This window comes from Equus quagga, chromosome 8 (assembly GCF_021613505.1).
Source record: "Equus quagga isolate Etosha38 chromosome 8, UCLA_HA_Equagga_1.0, whole genome shotgun sequence".
In the NCBI taxonomy this organism is placed as follows: domain Eukaryota; kingdom Metazoa; phylum Chordata; class Mammalia; order Perissodactyla; family Equidae; genus Equus; species Equus quagga.
The window spans coordinates 33,900,426-33,919,471 of NC_060274.1; the positions used below are offsets into that span (position 1 = coordinate 33,900,426).

The 19,046-nt window shown below is 41.5% G+C and overlaps 1 protein-coding gene across 19 annotated transcripts in view; it reads right to left on the bottom strand.

The window, feature by feature from the left end:
* NRCAM (neuronal cell adhesion molecule) overlaps window positions 1–19,046 on the bottom strand; it is a 253,025-nt gene that overhangs the window by 22,558 nt on the left and 211,421 nt on the right. For 8 of the 19 annotated variants that reach the window (XM_046670446.1, XM_046670437.1, XM_046670439.1 and 5 more), the window contains 13 exons: window positions 18,032–18,198; window positions 17,790–17,937; window positions 16,112–16,236; window positions 15,642–15,671; window positions 14,015–14,116; window positions 9,122–9,319; window positions 8,954–9,024; window positions 7,708–7,933; window positions 7,221–7,336; window positions 5,664–5,868; window positions 2,839–2,961; window positions 2,453–2,638; window positions 1,373–1,408 (listed from right to left, as the gene is read on the bottom strand). In XM_046670446.1, coding sequence (XP_046526402.1) covers window positions 1,373–1,408; window positions 2,453–2,638; window positions 2,839–2,961; window positions 5,664–5,868; window positions 7,221–7,336; window positions 7,708–7,933; window positions 8,954–9,024; window positions 9,122–9,319; window positions 14,015–14,116; window positions 15,642–15,671; window positions 16,112–16,236; window positions 17,790–17,937; window positions 18,032–18,198 — 1,733 coding nt within the window. The remainder of the gene's footprint in view (window positions 1–1,372; window positions 1,409–2,452; window positions 2,639–2,838; window positions 2,962–5,663; window positions 5,869–7,220; window positions 7,337–7,707; window positions 7,934–8,953; window positions 9,025–9,121; window positions 9,320–14,014; window positions 14,117–15,641; window positions 15,672–16,111; window positions 16,237–17,789; window positions 17,938–18,031; window positions 18,199–19,046) is intronic. The other 11 variants (XM_046670447.1, XM_046670445.1, XM_046670451.1 and 8 more) reach the window with 6 other exon arrangements.

Sequence of the window (19,046 nt, forward strand, 5' to 3'; positions counted from 1 at the left end):
AAGTCAATGGACACTCAGACTTGCTTCACAGGCGGTGTCCACTGCACAGGAAGAGGCCAGGCCTTCTCGCCAAGGTTTCAGTGCAAGGTTAGCAGGGGGACACAGCAGTAAATCACTGTAAAACGACTAAGGATTTAAACTGATATCTAATTATCCCAGGAAAGAAGCGTCCATATAAAAGAGAGGTTTACATCTTTCTACAATATTGTAGAGACTCCGAATTTTTACAACTTTGTTCTTTCAAGTCTAAAAACACATCTATAACATTATTAAGATTACTGAAAATGGCTAGAGTCCTTACTCAATATCTCCTCCAATAACTTCTATTCAATAACTGAATAATTTACCAAGACACTGAATATAAGCAGACTTCTAAGAACACAGAAGATATGCATCAGGCCTAAGCTCACAAGATATGATTAATTCTGGGCAAAGCACTTATTTCTCTCAGTCTTCTTTTTCTTCCTTCCTGTTTGTACTCATTTAGTTTGTCAACGTCCACAAAAACCCCTGGCCAGGGGTACTCCACGTGAAAACAAGGCCGTGCGGCAGGGACTCCATTGCTCTCTGAAAAGCTAACAGATCAACCAAAAGCCAAGGCTCAAAGACTGAGGGTCTTTGGGATTGTCTCAGGCGGAAGACTATCACACCTTATTTAAGCACCATTCTCCCAACAACTCTTTCTCACCTGGAGGGCTGTGAGAAATAAAGGAGAACAAAAGTCATCCGCTGTGATTGCTGGCTATCACCCAGGAGGAGACTTGGGGATGTTGGTGAAGACAGGATGGAAGAGCCCAACTGAGTCGAGCATGCAGGCTGACTGGAAGACTGGCTCACAGGGGATCCCAGTGGGGGGATGTTTAGCCTCAGGTCAGTTGGAGGGTATGCTAAGCCAAAATTCCAAATGGAGAGTGTAGTGTAATGCCAGCAGTCTATACTGTATCTATAAGGAATACGGCTCATCCGATTAGAACAGGAAGCCTCATTGACGGGCTTTCTCACAGCCTGTTTTCATCACAGCACTAATCATTTCTGAACCCTTAATAAACGGCACGGCCATATAGAGGATGTGTGACAAATCCACAGTTTTGGTCTTGTCTGACCCAACCACCATCCTATCGTTAAAAGCTAAGATTAGGATTTGCACCAGGGATAAGTCTTGAGAAAAAGTTTTAGGAGAATTCAAGGTGTGGCTTTCTATTGCTCAAAAAGACTAGACATTAATTTTCAAGCCAAGATCTTCCCAGATCTTCCCCTGCTTTTCGTGTTTCAAAGCTTACTTTATTTTCTCTTTTACCCCATGCTGCACTTCCCCATGTTTCACAATGCAAATCGCACACATGTAGAAAGTCATGCAGATGGATTATTTTACCTTTGCCTGTGCCTACATCAGGTGGGAGAATACCAGCTTTAACGAAGGGAAACAGAAACAGGACACTGTATCGTTAGATGCAACACACCCAGCAGCATGTACAGCTATATCCAAACACTTATTAAAAGGCTAAAGCATGCAAGAAGAATGAAGTGCACCCCATCAGGGACAGGGGACAAAGACAGGTCGGCGTCCCCAACCTTACCCAGTAATCAAATCCACACATGACTTAAGGTGCACTATTCACACTTGCCTATTACGTAAGAAGGCTTAGGACATTTCAAACCATTTTTTGGGTAGAAACGTCAATTTCTTAGGCTATGGAAGGTCATCAAATGAATAATCTTTAAGCAAATCTATAATTTGGAGACATGCAAAATCTTTTACAATAGTTTGATTATTTTCATTGAATCTGAAGTTTTTCAAAATTATTTTTAAAAATATGAAAGGAAGTGTGAATTTCTTTTCTGGATACTTTAACGGGGGCTCTTTTGCTTTCTCTGTACCACATGGCATACCAAAATACAAAGTTCCATGCTCAAATACAAAGGAAATGTACTGTTGAATAACTGGTTCAATTTTCTTGCTAGAAAACCTAAATCAATATGTGGATCAGCAAATTATTTTCCAATGAATTAAGACCAGAACTAGAATTACATATATTTATTTGCGTATAGGTATGTATGTGTGTGCGCATATATACGTGTATTAAATGTATGTAAATGTGTGTACATGTGTGTATGTGTATATAGATATATTACTTGTAGATAGGAAAAAACATTGCCTTGAACTTCAAATTTGTGTAGGAACATACCGTAATTTCCCACGCTCACCTCTATATTTTAACATGTTTAAAAATTTCCTATAGACTTGGAAAACAAATATCAAATTGTTATTCTAATATGAATTGAATAATTGATTATATATATATATACATATATCAGAATGAGAAATTACAAACAAGTGTTTGTATTAATTGGGTAAGATGGACACTCCATGGTAGGAAGGAAAGAGAAAGCATAAACTGAGGTTAAGGATTTTGTCTTAGAAAACTTAGAGTTACATGGATTTTATACATACCCATCTTACCTTCATCCACAGTTGTTACCGCTTCCTCTGTTATCTGACTTCCTGATCCTGCTGACGTTTGTGCATAGAAATAAAACTTATACCGAGTGCTGAAATTTAAATTTTTTAAAGTCCAGCGTGTCTTGTTGGCAGGAATTTTCAAATCTACCACGGGGCCTAATTCATGTGTGCTGTTAACTGTCAACAAGAAATCATAAACAAGTGCATTCCCCATTAATTGCTACAAGAGCACTATTACGAATAAACGTGTCAATCAAAAATGTTAAAACAAGATTACGTTGGCTCTAAAGAAGTAACCAGTTTGTATTTTAAGATACCAGCGAAGTTTTTCCCTTTTCGAGACCATATTTCCCCTTTCCCTCCTCCCAATAACTTACTGGGCTGATATCTGAGGGTGTATTCAGTCAAAATGCCATTCGGGTGGCTCGGGGGGTCCCATTCCAAAGTGAGCGAGTCTAGCGTCGGATTGACAATCTTCAGAGAGGACGGAGCACTGGGGACTGATATGAGAACAGGCAGTCAGCACAAAGGTTTTCGAACCTTTCAAAATGTATTAAAATGACATATTTCACCACACGCACACAATTCATCAAGGTTTTTGTTTTTTTCCTTGCTCCTGATTCAGCTGAAAATGCATTCATAGAAACCTGTGACGGGTATCTGTTTAGCCAATCTCTTCCTCTTTTCCTCACTATTTCCATTTATATTCATTAAAACCATCCTCTCAAAATACATAAAGACTTTGCCTTTACATGGACCCAAACCAACGAGACAGTATTTATTTGTTTCATGAATGGCGTCTAAGTAAAAGCACATCAGTGACTAAGAGAAACTATTCTAACCAGACCTCTGAGTAGAAGCAGCTGTGTCCTGGGCTATTAAGGGCTGTTTTTCCCAACAAACCAGGTGTCTCTGAACAGTCAGAGTACCCTGCCTGCTGGGCTCTGGGCGTGAGCCAGCCTGCCCAGGTGCAGAGGAGTTCTTATTCAGAGAGCTGACAGACAGACGCCGAGGATCTCGTGACGATGCACAAAAGCCCCCAAGCCCGAGTGCTGGCCAGCCCTGCTCTGGGGAAGGCCTGCAGGGTGTCAGGTTCTCGGTGGCAGGGGCTGGCAAGCCAGCAGAGGAAGCACGCCCAGTCCTCTCTCACTCACTTCCTCAGGAGGATGATGGATGGCTCTCCCTCATGATGGTTACCTCCTCTACCCCACCCCCCCCCCCATGTTCCCTGGACCCATTAATGGCACCAGTGCTCCTCCTGTCACTCCAGCCAGAAACCAGAGTTGTTGTTAGTGCCATCCAGTGAATTCTGGCTCCTAGTGGCCCACTGTAGCCCACAGCTCAATGCTGCTTGGTCTTTTTTAACCGTCCTCTCACCTTCCAGTGCTACATCAGACAATGCTTCGCTGCTACTCATAGGGTTTTTCATAGCCAGTTATTTTTCATAAGGGGGTGGCCTGGTCCTACTCTGTCAGCATCGCAGCAAAAGGCACCTGCCACAGTATGACAACTGAGCAATGGGAGGTATGGTTCCCTGACTGGGAAAGGAACCCGGGTCAGGGCAGCAAGAGCTCTGACTCTTAACTGCTAGACCCCCAGGGCTGGCCAGAAACCAGGTAGGCAACCTGAATTTCTCCCTCTGCTTCATTACCACCATCTCTTGGGATGCTACATCCTGTCAATCCAGCTTGTTCATCTCAACTATATCCATTCCCTCCCCTCCTCTCTGCCACCACCCCACTTCAGGCCCTAATGGCCTTTACCTGGGCCTAGAACACTCCTGGCACATAATTCTAACCTTCCCCAAAACCAATAACTGGTTCCTAACTTTTGGAGATCACAGACCCCTTTGAGAATCTGATGACAGCCATAAACTCTCCCCAGAAAAATACAGACATTTTGCATACAGTGTTAAGGGTTCATGGTGCTCCTTAAACCTATTCACTGACCCCCTAAGAGACTATAGTCCCCAGCTTAAGAGCCTCTGGCTTATAGGTTAATATCCATAGCACCTAAGATCATCCATGCTATGGGTCCTCCCTAGCTGGGCTGATCTTTCTCTCTTTTCTCACCATTCCTGGCTACATAACTTGCAGTTCCCTGCAGGAGCCATGCTGTTTCATACCTTTGTGTCTTCAGACATTCTACTTTCTCTCTCCTTTATCCTTTAATCGCCTGGTCATCTCTTCCAGGACACCTTCCCCTGACCTATCGAAAGGATCATGTGGGGTCTCACTAGTGAAAGCCTCAAGTGGAAGGAGACCCTAACCTCTAAGGAGCCATGGGAATGAGGACAAGCAATTGTAATGAGATGGGAATTGGGGCACAGGATGACTCAGGGGCTGTAGGGCAGCTGCCAACATCATGAGCTCTCAGACAGGAGCCAGGACAGGGTCTGTCTGTGAACTGCTTTTATCTAAAAGACCTAAGGAATCCACAGAAGCTTTCTGGCTCATTTTCAGTACTTGCTTGAGGCAAAATTCAATTTAGGTGAAGCCCATTTAGTAGTGCCTTTTCAAATCCCTATCTTTCTTTCTCTATGGCCCCTTCTCCCTCATCCACTAGGCTCCCATGTCCCTGTGCCCACACCCCTCCTGGCCCAGCTCCTATCAATATATCAATGTATACTTGGTCCTCGCTTCCCCCTCCCCTTGCAATGGCCCAGACTTGCAATGACCTTTCCCTTCTCTCCCCAACCCGTTTTGTCAAGACTTCCAACCATCTAACTCAGCTCGACGTTAGCATAAACCACGTAGGTGCACTGAGAAAGAAGAAAACCACAATGTAGAGAATTATTTTCCTTTCCAGATGTTTTCTTAGGTCATCACATTCATTCTCATGCTTTCCGGATGAGGTAATTGAAGGCTAGAGAAGTTAGATAACTTGCTTCAGGTCAGAAAGTGAATGACCCAAATAAGCATCAAATTGGCAAGGTTTCTGACAGTGTGACTAAGTGTGGAAAAAAATTTTAAGTCAAGAGAGAGGGGGTTTTAGGGCAGCATATTGTGTTCTGGAGCCTTCCACACACCCTCAGGCCATACACGAGCTGACCATTTGCCAGCTTTGTGTGTGCGATGTTCAACCATGGGAAAATCACATCTGGCTTCCAGAATATACTTTATTTGGGAGCCCTTTTGTCATGCAAAGCCTCTAAGGATGGGCCCTGTGTTCCCAGGATCTCAGAGACATGCCCACCCCATACCTCCTTCCGGAGTGTTAAAGACTCTGTCAGAGCTGGCCGGGCCCTCCCCCTTGCCATTGACCACGCGGACGTTCAGCGTGTAGTGGCTAAAGGGCTCTAGCCCAGGCAGCATGCCGTGAGTCTTGCTGCCCTGGAAAGTGAGGATCTTTTTCTCGATGTGGCGTCTGTTTCTTTTAGGCGAAGTCTGTGCCTTCCAGTAGTAGATCTGAAACAGCAAGATCAGAAGTCAGGGACGTACCAGGGAGCAAACAAGATTGCTCACGCTCATAAATTGAAGTTTTATTATTATTTTTTTTTGCAGAAAATTCCCTTGGTGCATTTTAGAAGAAAGCTACTGGTGAAACTGACAGATAATTGATTCTAAGGCAAGAGAGCAAAAGCCCACAGATAATGAGGGGAATTAAGAATAGAAGAGGGAGCTGGGCTATACCATTTTGCAGGAGGAATATAAGTGAAATAAACAGCAAGACCCCCACACAGTTCTCTCTAGAACACAGGAAATGGAAGACAATAGGATGATTTAAGTGTCTTATTTATATAAAATACTCTAAAAATAAAACTTACTGCCCAATATTTACATAATTTTCCAGAGTCAATACAACTTGTGGACAATAGGTCATTTAGTTTAATCCTAAAAACCAAAGTGAAGCTTTCATTATTATTTTTCCTAATGGTACAGATGAGCCCTGGGTTACTGAGGCTTACCCAAGGCCACAGGGCCATCAAGGCCACAGCAGACCCTCCACCCAAGTCTGGGGCTTTCTCACCAAGCCAAACTGCATCGCCTAATTAAAAGTCTTTATTTTTCTAAATTTAATTGTAGGCACAGATTTTGGAGAGATGAATAAGCCAAGTGTTGATTAACTTCGGTTAAAAATCCAGAATTGTAGTTTATTAAGTCCTTTTAGATGCTTCTTAGGAGTTTAAAGGCATTTTCAAGAGAAGTCAACCCATACACATTATCTGGCAACGTTAGAGAAAAAAAACAAGATTGAACACGATGCAGTGCACAAAGTGACCTCTAGGAGGCAGGGTTGACAAATCAAAGTAGTGAGTTGGGTGTAACAACCCAAAGTTCTTTGACAGTCTATCAATCAAAAATCTCTATGAATCAGTCTTTCTGTGCTTCCCAAGAACAAAGATAACTGCTGTTCATAAGACTGACCCAGTTGGGACTATATGATCTTGAATTATAATCTGAATTATTTAAAAAGCATCTACATGATTCTCAGGAGAATTTTGAACATTCAACACATGTGATCAGTATTGCTATAAACCTAGATGCATTCTGTTCTAGTTTTCTAAACATTAATTCTCCCTGTTTTGTGCATATGTTAATTGTTCAGTTGGCAGAAGGTTAGATTATCTGGAAAAATGGAGAGAAGGTGTTTTTTCTCACTGGATGCAGTGAGATTTTGATTCAGCTCTAGATGTGGTCCGCCTGAGGCGATAAACCAGAGGAACTCTCAAGGCCTCCTCCGGCCAAGAGAAGCGCATCTGGCATTCGCTGGTGGCCTGTTCCCAAGGGAAGAACACAAAAGGGTTCCCTTCACTTGCCCGGTAGCCTTGGAGGTGTCCTCGGATACTCTTCAGAGGTACTGGGTCCCAGTGCACCTCGGCTAAGGTGCTGTTCACCACATTCACACGCACATTCCCAGGGGCCACCATTGGGACTAGGGAAAGATCGAGAAGTGGGGTAGAAATATCGATGTTATTTTGAATTTCATGCAAAAATGTCAGTGTCTAGTAATTTTGGCTTGTGGTATGCCCCAGCCCTATTCTGTGAATTATCAAGGACTGAGAGATTTTCTCATCTCTGGTCATTTGACTTTGTGAGAATAACAACTCTTTAGAAAGTAATAACTTTTAACATTCAGAACCCATGTTCTACATAGCAAGCTGTTCAAATTCAGAAATGCTGAGCACAATAACTGCTGCCTCCCTCCATCCCTGTCTATGCACGTCTGGAAATGGCCTTGGCTTGTACCTCGATAAGTCTGTTCTGCTGGGGAAAAGTATAAAGAAAACAGCATCAGCCACTTACGGTCTTCTCCAGAATGTCCCACGACGACAGCTGGCTCTGGAGCGAACCCCACGTCATTCAGGGCCTGGACTTTTATCAGGTATGGGACGAAGGTTGGTGTGCCCGAGACAATATATTTAGATACGTTGGCCACAAGCACAGATGTCCATTCATCATCACCATCTTTCTGGCGCCAGCTAACTTTGTACTGAAGGCCTGGCCCATTAGATTCAAAGCCATTCAAGGGCTACGGGAAAAGCCAAATAATTAGAGCTTAAAAAACAGATCGACTGCACGAACTCTTACTGGAACAGCAAATTCAATTCCTAGACTCAAAGAAAATGAGCACTGAAACACTAAAATACAAGCTCTTAACAATTTTCTCCAGGGAGCTTTTACCTTTTTTTTCATTTGTGATGAGATTCGGAGCTCGTTTGGGGTCAACATTTCAAAGGGTGTTAGTTTCTATCTTGAAGAAGTGAATACCACATAAGCCTCTCAAACTCCGGCCCCACAGTCGGGGTATGTGACTTCAGACATTTCAGTTATGTAGTTTCCTTTTTATATTCCTATTTGCGTGACAGTATGTCATTGCCTACCTTACTTGGAGACTGAAACTAGTAAACTGCTTCTTTCTTTGTTAAAAAAAAAAGGTTGTCTTGTCATTTTATCCTGTTTCTACATGTATGTCTGTACATAAGCATGTACAAATATGTATGCATATAAGTATGTATGCATGGATCTAAGTTTTAAAATTACACGAGTAAATATATGTTAATGTTCCAAGTCCAGAAAATACAGATAAGCCAAAACAGAAAAAAAAAAGAAGAAGCTGATTGCTGGCATTAAACTGGGACATATCTTCTAGATGGTTCTCTATGATGACGAGATTATTAGCTAGTATTTATTGAGCATATATATGTGCCAGGCACTGTTCTAGTGGCTTAGATGTCTTAACTTCTCTAATCTTATGATGTTGGTTCTGTCATTATTCCCATCACATAGATACATAAGGGACACATTAAACAACTGGCTTAAAGTTGCATGGCTAGTAAGCGGCAAAGCTGAGGTTTGCACCCATTCATTTTGGCTCCAAGGATCAACCTTTGAACTACTACACAATATTTGTCTCCTAAATAAAGATATATAATATATATTTTCCCCAAAATGGGTGAAATGGAATTTTAATGTGAATATTATTTTAAAACAATTTTTTTTTCACTTTAAAATATACCGAGGAAAGTTGAAGTCTTCACACATAACTCACCTTCCACGTAATCACCAAATTATCAGGCTCTGATCCTAGTCCTTCCACAGCCGTGGGATTTTTATCTGGTTCTAGAAGGTAAGCAGCCACATACCTGTAAGTTTTGGTCTTTTTCAAATAGTGGAAAACTTCTCTATTTTATTTCCTATCACAGAAGTCCTGCGTTACCTGCGGCTTTAGTCAAATACTGTTCAGACGCCTCGCTGGGCAAGCTCCTCCCGAGACTGTTTACTGCCATCACTCGGAAGGAGTAGTTCACATAAGGCGACAGCTTCAGCTGGGCTGTGGTCTGCGTTCCGGAAACTTCCGTTTGGTGATGCCACAGCCCTGCCTCATGCATTGCGTCTTCATATTCAATGATGAATTCTGGGCACAACACACATACACAACAAATGCAAGGCAGTGAATTCAGTCACCCAACAGAGCAGTTGCTAGGATAACTAAACGGACAATCTAACAAGAGTAGTCGAACATGAATTATTCCACTTTCAAGAAAAATGCCATTAGCATATTTTGATTTCAGAGGTCAATCACCATCCTCAATACTTAAGCACACCTAATAATATTTGGTATTCTTTCTCTAACATGCCGAGTTTAGTTACTTAAAACTGTTTAGAACTGATCCACCTATTCCTAGGAAAGTTTAAAAATATGAAAAGATGGCCATTTTTTTCATAATAGGAGAAAATAAATTAAACACAGTGAGATCCCATTTTCCACTAAACAGATTGGCAACAACCAAAGGTTTAACACACTTTGTTGACTCTGATGCAGGGAAAAAGCATTCTCACATTTTGTTTGTGGGAACTGCAAACTGGTACAACTTCTACGGAGAACGATTTAAAACATCTAATAATATTTAACTCAGATACCTTTTGATCGAGATTTATTGTGAATAAATAGGCTCATGCATACGCTCAAAGACACATGAAAAAGAATCCACATCACAGCATTGTTTGCAATCGAAACAACCTAAATGAAAACATCCTAAATGTTCATAAATAGGATGCTGATTAAATGGATTACAGTACCTCCACACAATGGAATATTCGGCAGAGTAAAAAATGAATGGGGCTCCATATGTACTGAAACAGAGTATATCTTGTTAAGTGAAACCAAGCAGGGGACAGAAGAGTATGTGTTGGATACTAAACTTGTGTAAAAGTAAAAAGATTTACTCTGACATATACACACACATATACCCTTGAATGTACAAGTATCACCTCTCGGGATACACGCTGATAACACTGGTGTTGCCAGAGGAACTGGGAGTCAGGGGTGGGAGGAAGACTAACTTTTCACTGCATACCGTCTTGTCTCTCCTAAAATTTTGTGGTATGTACATGTTTTGCCCTTGTAAAAACTAGATATTGAGATATTCAATAATTGCCTACAGTGTGCCATGTACCATGACATCAATTATAGGTACAAAGATGAACTAGAAATATTATATGGGTTGCAGTGCTCTGAAGCTACATTAATTTGCTGGTGATCTTCAGTCTCATAAACTGAGGACTTTCGCATTCACTTCTGCAGTCTCATTTCTGGAGACCTCTCCCCTGGACTGCAGACTTGGACAGCTCCTTGCCTATCCAAGAACTCCACTTGCTTGTCTACTTCAGCATCTCGAACTGGGTATGACCAAGACTGACCCTGATCCTCCTCCCCAACTGGTAGTGACAACCCAGGTTAAAACCTCGAGGTCCTTCTTGGCTGCTCTCCTTCTTTCATACTCCCAACAGTCTGTTGGCTGTACCTTTAAAAAATATGCAGAATCTGACCATTTCTCAGCACCTCCAATCCTCTTAGCCTGTTCCAAGCGATCACAATCTCTTAGGTGAATTATTGTACAACCTCCTAACTCAGAAGTTCCCAAACTTTCTCAGTTCATGGTGTACTGAGTGCCTCAGAATCTTTTTCATGGCTCCCTTAGGCCAAAAGAAATACCTAACATTTCCATGTACGAAGCAGTTAGGTCCATATAACTTAATAAATATTCATGTCTTAACACCTACTGAGCGCTGTAAAACTTCTCAAACCTTGTAAGCAGATTGGACATCACCTTCCTCATTTCCTGTTTCACACTGAGTTTCACATGGTACTTGCTTTTTATCCCAGCAAAAGCTTTGTAGAGATATGACGTTGTCATTATACGACATAGCAATATAGTATTGAAACTGCAAACTGCCTCAAGCTACTATTTCACATGGTGTCTGACAGATGTCACTGTGTTTATTAAATATCAAAATTTTAAAATCAAAAACTTAAAAAATATCCTGACACATCCCTGTGAGTTTTCTGAGGGTTCTACACGGTTCTTCAACGCACAGCTTGAGAACTCTGGTCCTGCCTGGTCTCCTTGCTTCCCTCTCGTTCTATAGACCACTTTCAACAGAACAGTCAGAGTGATCCATTAATCCATCCTCTGCTTAAATCCCTCCAACTACTTCCCAACCCTGACAGGCCTGCAAGGCCCTGGAGAGTTCACACCCCACCCCCAGCCACCAACTCTTTACCTCTTTGACCTTCTCTCCTACTTCACTTCCTTTTGTTCATTTCACTCCACCCACACTGACCTCCTAGCAGACATGACCCTGGCTTAGGGCCTTTGTTCCTTCCCTTGTTCTATCTGGAAAGTTCTTCCCCGAGATAATTGAATGGTTTGTTCACTATCTCCCTCCTCATGTCTTTATTGACATACTCAAATATTATCTTCTTAATGTGACCTTTCCCAATCACTCCATTCATAATTATATTTCTGACCCCCATATTCTTTCATCTCCTTCTCCTGCTTTGTTTTTTGCATGGCCTAAACACACACCCTCCCAACCCCCACCGTACACACACACACAACCATGTGTATAGAGGTATACGTGTTTGAGTCTTCTAGGAAGCAGATGCTAAGACAGAATTAGAAATGCAGGAGTTTTATTTGAGGAAATGTCCATGGAAGATGAAAGGAGGAGAAAGCAGGAGTAGGCCGGAAAGATCTTCAGACCATGATGCAGGTCTGACGTCTGCCAAAGGAGAGGGAGACGGGGAAGGAAGGAGGAGTGTGCAGGAAAGGCCTCAGAATGCAGTATAGATAGTCTCGCCAGGTCAACGAGGAGCCCCAGAGTGAAGTTCTGTATGAGGGATGGCTGAGCTCTGGGTCGCTCCCTGGGCTCATCGCTGGAATTGCTCAGGAAGAGAGTGGCCTCATGTGAACACTGAAGCAGATCCTCAGGGAAGGTGCCACAGACGCAGCCTGCTGTTAACATTCCTGGCAGCAGGTTCTCTCTTGAAGGGAGTAGTGTGTGTGTATGTGTGTATGAATGAATATACATATTCATATATACATATAGACATGTGGGGGACTGGCATTGGCCACCCCAAAATACGTCTTTGGTGTGGGGATTATTTGGGGCTGGTTGCTTTGATAAACTGGGACGGGGAAGGAGGCTCTGAGGAGTAGAACTTGCTTGCCCTTTGTTAAGAAACATTTACATTGTAAAGGAGATCTCTATCTGTAAAGATATCTCCCTCTCTGTACTAGGAAGGGGATGACCTTATCTCTAGAAACTCCTATCAATACAGAATTCAAGGACTTAAATCTACATAATAATCTTATTCCTGTTTCTGGTAACCTCCTGTAACTGACTCCCCCCGCCCCCAACATCCTTGCTTGCCTTTAGATGGATATGATATTTAAGGTGGGGGCTTCAGCCATTTTGGCGAGTTGCTCAGCTTGCCTGGGCCTCTTCCATGTATACATGTTATAAAGCCTTGTTTAATTTTCTCCTGCTATTCTGTCTCATGAGTTTTTAATTCGTTCTCCGGCCAGAAGAACCCACAGAGGGTAGAGGAAACGTCTTCCTCCCCTACACACACATACACATATATAATGACGTTATACACAATAACATAATATATACTATTAATTTTATCTTCTCTCCTCAACTAAAATGTAAGCTCCTTATGGGCAGAGGTTTTTGACTTTTGTTTTAGCACAATGCCTGGTACATAACAGGCACTCAATAAATACGTGTTGCATGAATGAGTGAATGAATAAAAGAGTAGAAATGCCTTGAAATCTAATGGTATCCTGTTAACATAGGTAAAAAGAGTCTCCAAGCGTCCTCACCAGCTGAATGTGGCTAATGTATTGAATTAACTGGAAGACTCAGCATGAACGCATGAGTGTTCTGATCAAGGGCTGAAAACTCAATTGAGAAAAGAACGGCACTAAATAACACAAGACAGAGAGGAGGCTTTTGTTTAACTTCATTGGAAATATTCTGCTTGACCAGCAGGTGCAAGAAATCAACACACGCATCATTTCAGAATAATCTTGGCTAGTCATCAGAAAGGAATTTAGTCTTCCTACAGTATATACCTAAAGGTAATAATATATTACAGGCTTGTGTCCACTCTCTTAAGGATCTTTTTGGTTTAAAACTTCTAAGCTTATCTGTAGTCTAATTTTATGAAGCTCTTCCAGTATCCTTAGGGCATGGATCCTCACCGGATTTTATTCCCTAGGCTTATGTCATCAAGGTGAAGAGCTGACATTGTTGAATGTACCACTTTGTAGCAGAGGCTAATGAGAAGAAAGACAACTGGACTGGAAGTTAACAGACCTGATGTCTACATGCAGTTCTGTTATCAACTGTGGGTTTGAAAAGTCACTTTACTCACCAAGTCTCAAGTTCCTAATACATGGACTGGGTGTTCCAGCACCTACTCCTCTCATCTTTTTCTCCCATATTAATGGGCAAAATGAGTAATTTACAATACATTTTCCTCCTGTGGCAGAAATTTAAGGTGATTTTATGGATCTTAAACACAAAATGATAGTGGATTTGCTTAATTAACATCGTTAGCAGTTAATTAGCATCCCATACCAGAAGCTGTAACCAGGAATAACTCCAGCTCTAAAGAGAAGAGAGCCATAAATAAATGTTTTTGTTCTGCTAGTAATGAAGCAGAGAATGCTAGCAAATCTCTCTGTGAGGAACTTCAATTGCACATGATAAAGTGCTTCAAAAACGGTCACTAAGTTTATCCACTGACACCACATACTTGTAATGGGGCTATTGTTGTCATCGCCTGGGGTCCATGACAGCTGAACACTTTTGTCGAGTTGATCTGTCAATTCTAAGTCAAAGGGAGGATTCGGGACATCTGCAGACCAAACACACACATCATAGTTAACCATCCATCCTGAGGAGGTTCTCCTTGACTCACGATCTTATTTACAGAGGGAGCATCTTAAAGACACAGCACACTTAATGGTTAATGAGCATGCAAGTGAAACGAAACGCAAACAGCTGAGGTTGCTGGGAACGCAGAGCACAGCCAGGATAAGCCATCAATGAGTTCTGCTAGCTTCTTTTTCAAATGATGCTTAACTTCAAGTAACCAAAACCAGTGAAGGGGGCATGCATGGTTCACCAGCGCTCTCAGTGGGTGTCTGCTCGTAAACAGGAAGGAGCACAAATGGAAAAAATAATATGGGAGCTTCATTTGTAATAAATGAGAAATAGAGACTAGCATATGCTGCAAAACAAACACAGGCAATACATATTCTGTTTGAAGGAGACTCAAATGTTCTTTCTGAAACCTGCTAAATTACAGATTTGGGGGCTCCCGAAGAATATTGATATTTTTAAGGGAATTCTAAAATGGATGTTATGTAGGGAGCCCTCAGCATGTACACCTTATGCAGATGCTCAGTTCAATAGTCAACCAGGAGCGTGGGGAAGTGTGTCTACTCTCAGAGGACGCCAGGGTCCAGAGCCCTGTTGGGACGAAGGTGTCCCAGAAGCATGTCTGACTCTTCTGAGATCCAGAGAGTTAACGTGCCCCCTGGGCCTTTTCCTGACCTTGTTCCTGGGAGTCACTGTGGCTCTTGGGGGACCAGAGGTCATATAAAAATATAGGCCCTTCTCTCCTATCAGTAAAGAAGCAATAAACGTCTACAAAGGACAGGTCTTCTGCATCGTAATTAATGATACCATGCAAAATCCAGCTGAGTTTATGCCACAAAATTAACTTTTGTATTTATATACGGAATAAAGATGAGGGTTCTTTAATCAAAAAGATTTCTGGAAATAATTTCTGATTTATTTTCCAGACTCAGAAAATTTACACAATCTGGAAGTGCCCTCTTTTTGGTCTTTCTTCAGTGATTTATCTTTTGTTAACACACAGTGAGTCGGTTTTCTCTGATATAAAAGTCAAACACTGTTCTAAACATCCATTGCTTTCCTCTGTAAATTTCTTGAACATGGAACCCCAAAATGACATTTATTTTTCTGAAACAGCTTTTCATAGACTGAAATAAAAACCTAACTTATGAAGCGATATTTGAAATAGCTTCTTCATTCTGTAAAATATGGATGACAGCTTTTGAATAAAGCATTATGCTACTTTACAAGGAAATGAAATCAAAGAGGAACTTTTATCAAATGAAGTGACTTCACGGAAGACTTAGACACAAGTGGCAATATATTCAGTGGAAAGTTCGAGAGTAACAGTGAAGAAATGATTTATAGCAGTAAATGGGCACCCCAACAGAACATTTGACAGAGCCCTTTTCCTCCAAGAAACACAATGACGTGATATGGAAAAGAAAGTAATCAATTTTTTTCTGCAAATGTGAACTGGTTTGACAGAAAATAGAGAAACAAGACTCATATTAGTTTACCGTAAATGGGAGCTGGAGTTGGAGTGGGAGCTAGAAAGGACATTAATATAGAGCATTTTAATCAAAATTAGTAATGGAAAGATATAAGATAGCATAAGAAGACAAAGACTGAACATGATTAAGATTATAAACTAAACCTTGTGCTGAGCTATGAGACTTGGCATTGACAGACATGCAATAACAACCGAGGGGGAAAAACCCTTCGATTTTAAAGAAAAGTAGATTATTTTCCCCAATTTTCTTCTAAAAATATTGCTCACATGCATAACCACCATTTTATTCCAGTGCTACTGAAGAGTAAATTCATATTGAAACCATCGCCTCAAAGATATCTTTCAAAGAAGAAAAAGGTGAGTGTTTAACTCATCTGTAAAACTAAAACATTTACAAGCAAACATTTACTATTGACAATTTTTCCTTTCAGCCTAAAACAGGGCAGCCAGTTGTGCTGTGTGCGTTCTAGTTCTTACCGACAACCCTAAGCACAGCACTGGCAGAAACGGTGTCCAGAGTTGTGTTGGCCACACATGTGTAGGTCCCACCATCATCGTCACTTACATCGGTTACCACCAAATGGTCCTTGTCAACAGTGAACCTGTAAGTACAACACATTCAGAGCAGCTGAAATGGACATCCTACCACACCAGATGGTCGCTTTACTGGCAAGAAAGAAACTCTGTGAATTTCATAAAAGAGAAGGATGATAAAGATTTGCAGAACATTAGAGCTAAAATCCTAGACAATATGTATCACTTTGATAATGATTAAAGTTGGAAAACAATTAGAAAGAATCAGAATCTTGGGTCAGAAGGGATGTCAAGCCATCTGGTCCGGTGGCTTCCAACCATGCCTTTGGAGTTTTAGGAGCTTCCTGAAAGATCTGGGGCATCCAGAGGCGAGGTGGGGGCAGCTCCAGTTATCCTGAACAGGAGGGGCTTTCCTACGGCTTTTGCTGCTAAGAAACATTTAAACACCACTCATCCAGCTGAATTTCTAGCAAAGCGTATATTTTAAAATAACTTCTTATTTACTGCAGAAATTCTGTGTCATTTTTGCCAACATGCATAAACTCTCAGAGGAGAAAGTAAATGCAAAGAATAGTAATCAGCTTTATCAATAGAAACAGGAAGATTCAGACCAGCAGTCACCATCAAGAGTTTTCTAGAGGTTACTTGCAGGCGTGAAAAATTACTTAGGAGGTCAAAAACCCATGTAAATAGGATTCATGCATGGTTTTAAAGAGGCTGCATAAATCATTAACTGTCTTCTCAGGGAATTTTCAAGTTAAAGCTTTAGCCAACTTAACGCGAAGGTCATTTCTTGATATTTTCTTCTCATCTCAGATTCCGCAAATAAAACTGACCAGTTGAAGCACAGAACTAGCTGGAAACTCTGGGCATATAGAGGAGCAGGCCACACAGTTCTTCTAGGGCCATTTACAAGCCACAAGGTCCCATTCAGGCACTGTTGTAAGCCAACCACAGAAAACATTTCCACCAGTATACAGCATCCTTTCCCACAGGGGGCGACGCTTGCAGCCACTCTGTGACAGTTCAAATCCGTGTACTGACTGGCATATTGAGGGCCACGCCTGGAAAATAGGTATGACCTTTCTCCCATTCCGAGCTAAAGAACCACAACATGCTCAGGCTCTTATAAATGCATTAGCTGTTTTTTTTTTCCTTCTCCTTCTACTGGCTTTGGGGAAAAATCAAAAGCAAACTCCCTACCCAAATGAAAACTAGTGTCCTTTAAAATACTGACAAGGATTCAGGCACACTCCGGTGATTAAAGAGATCGTATTTCTGCTTATTTGTAGAATGGCAAAGAAAACATCTGTCGAGACTTCACCGTACAAGGTAGAAAACAATGGATGCTGGCCAAGGCCTGAAAGGTTTTTCCCATTCTGAATCACACAGGAGACCAGCACACAAAGACAGACAAACATTCTCAGGGTCTTATTTCAATAACTCGATACCTTTTTTGGTCTGAACATTTTACAGCAGGGAGAAAATGCACATCTATTTCGGAGAGAGAAGACTTCAGAAACTTTAAAAACATCCCTGTTAAGGTACTATCCAATCAACCTTTAGTTCAATAGCAGCTTAAAGAGAAAGAAGAGAAAGGAAAGAAATTGTCTTCAAATACCTTCCGTCATTGGGCAGCTCACCGTTGTCCTTCAGCCACGTGACAGTGGGGGTTAAGGTGTGATCGTGTTTCACTTTGCATTCAAAGGACACTGTGCTCCCTCTTTGCACAACTGCATATTCGGGCTGTTTAATGATCCTTGTTGGATCTGAAATTTAAAGTTATCGTTATCCACTGCCAAAGCTAGAGAATTTGCTCAAAGTCACATAATCCTTGAAGAAATTTCGTCACCTCTGCCTTACCTTTGATTTCTAGGTGAACTTCATTCTTGGCCATTCCTAACTTATTCCTTGCAACACATGTGTAAGTTCCCGTACTGTCCTTCTGGGCCACAGGAATTTCCAAAGTTCCATTTTCATGTAAAACATAAATATCTTCACGAAGAGCACTACCTTTAGCTCCTTTAAACCTTTATTACAGAAATGATCACAATGAGAAAAAAAAACACATCATAATCTGAAGTCAGACATAAAATGCCACGTTCAAGGCCAACACAGCAGGATCTGCACTATACTATCGAGTTCAGAGACATCCGGATCTGCACAAGTCTACTGCGTGATTATAAGTCAATGAGGCCATGATAAAGACAGGATGTGGAACTGGAGCACTCAATGCTAAATGGTGCTTGAAGAATTAGGCTGACAATACAAAACACTTAAATGGTAATTTTCATTATGAAAGATTCATAATTTAATAAACACATGATTACCTATTCTACCTCTAATAAGTGATAAAATAGGCAAAAGGAAGACTGCTCTTTTTGACATGTTCCCCCTACTGTGATGTATTTGTAACTCCGTCTGCAGGTTACAATTCTAAAGAGATTTTGATTTCAAGGTTACAAGGTTGTACTTTTGAAAGACTGGATAGGAAAATGTTCAGGGAAGAAAAAGAATAAAGCCTGTCTGTAAAGCCTGTATACACGCAGCTTCCTCGTTGGTGTCAGACAGGAGAAGTAAGGATGGATGAAAGGGGGTGAGGCAAAGTCCACGGGGCTAAGCGTTACCCTGGACCTGCGCTAGGAAATCATCTGCACAGAATCCCTGTTTCTCTTCTCTGCAGGTAAGTGGAGCCTGGGGAGCCTGTCTGTTATTCCTGCACCTGACTTGAACCCGACACTAGCAGGTGGAGCCCAGCACGGTGTCTGGCAACTGATGGATGGTCAATAAATGAATGTTCCAATTTTCTTTCACTCATTCTTTCTAAGCTGCTGCCTATCCTCGCCTTGTCTCTCCCATGCTATAGTAAGCAAGCCAG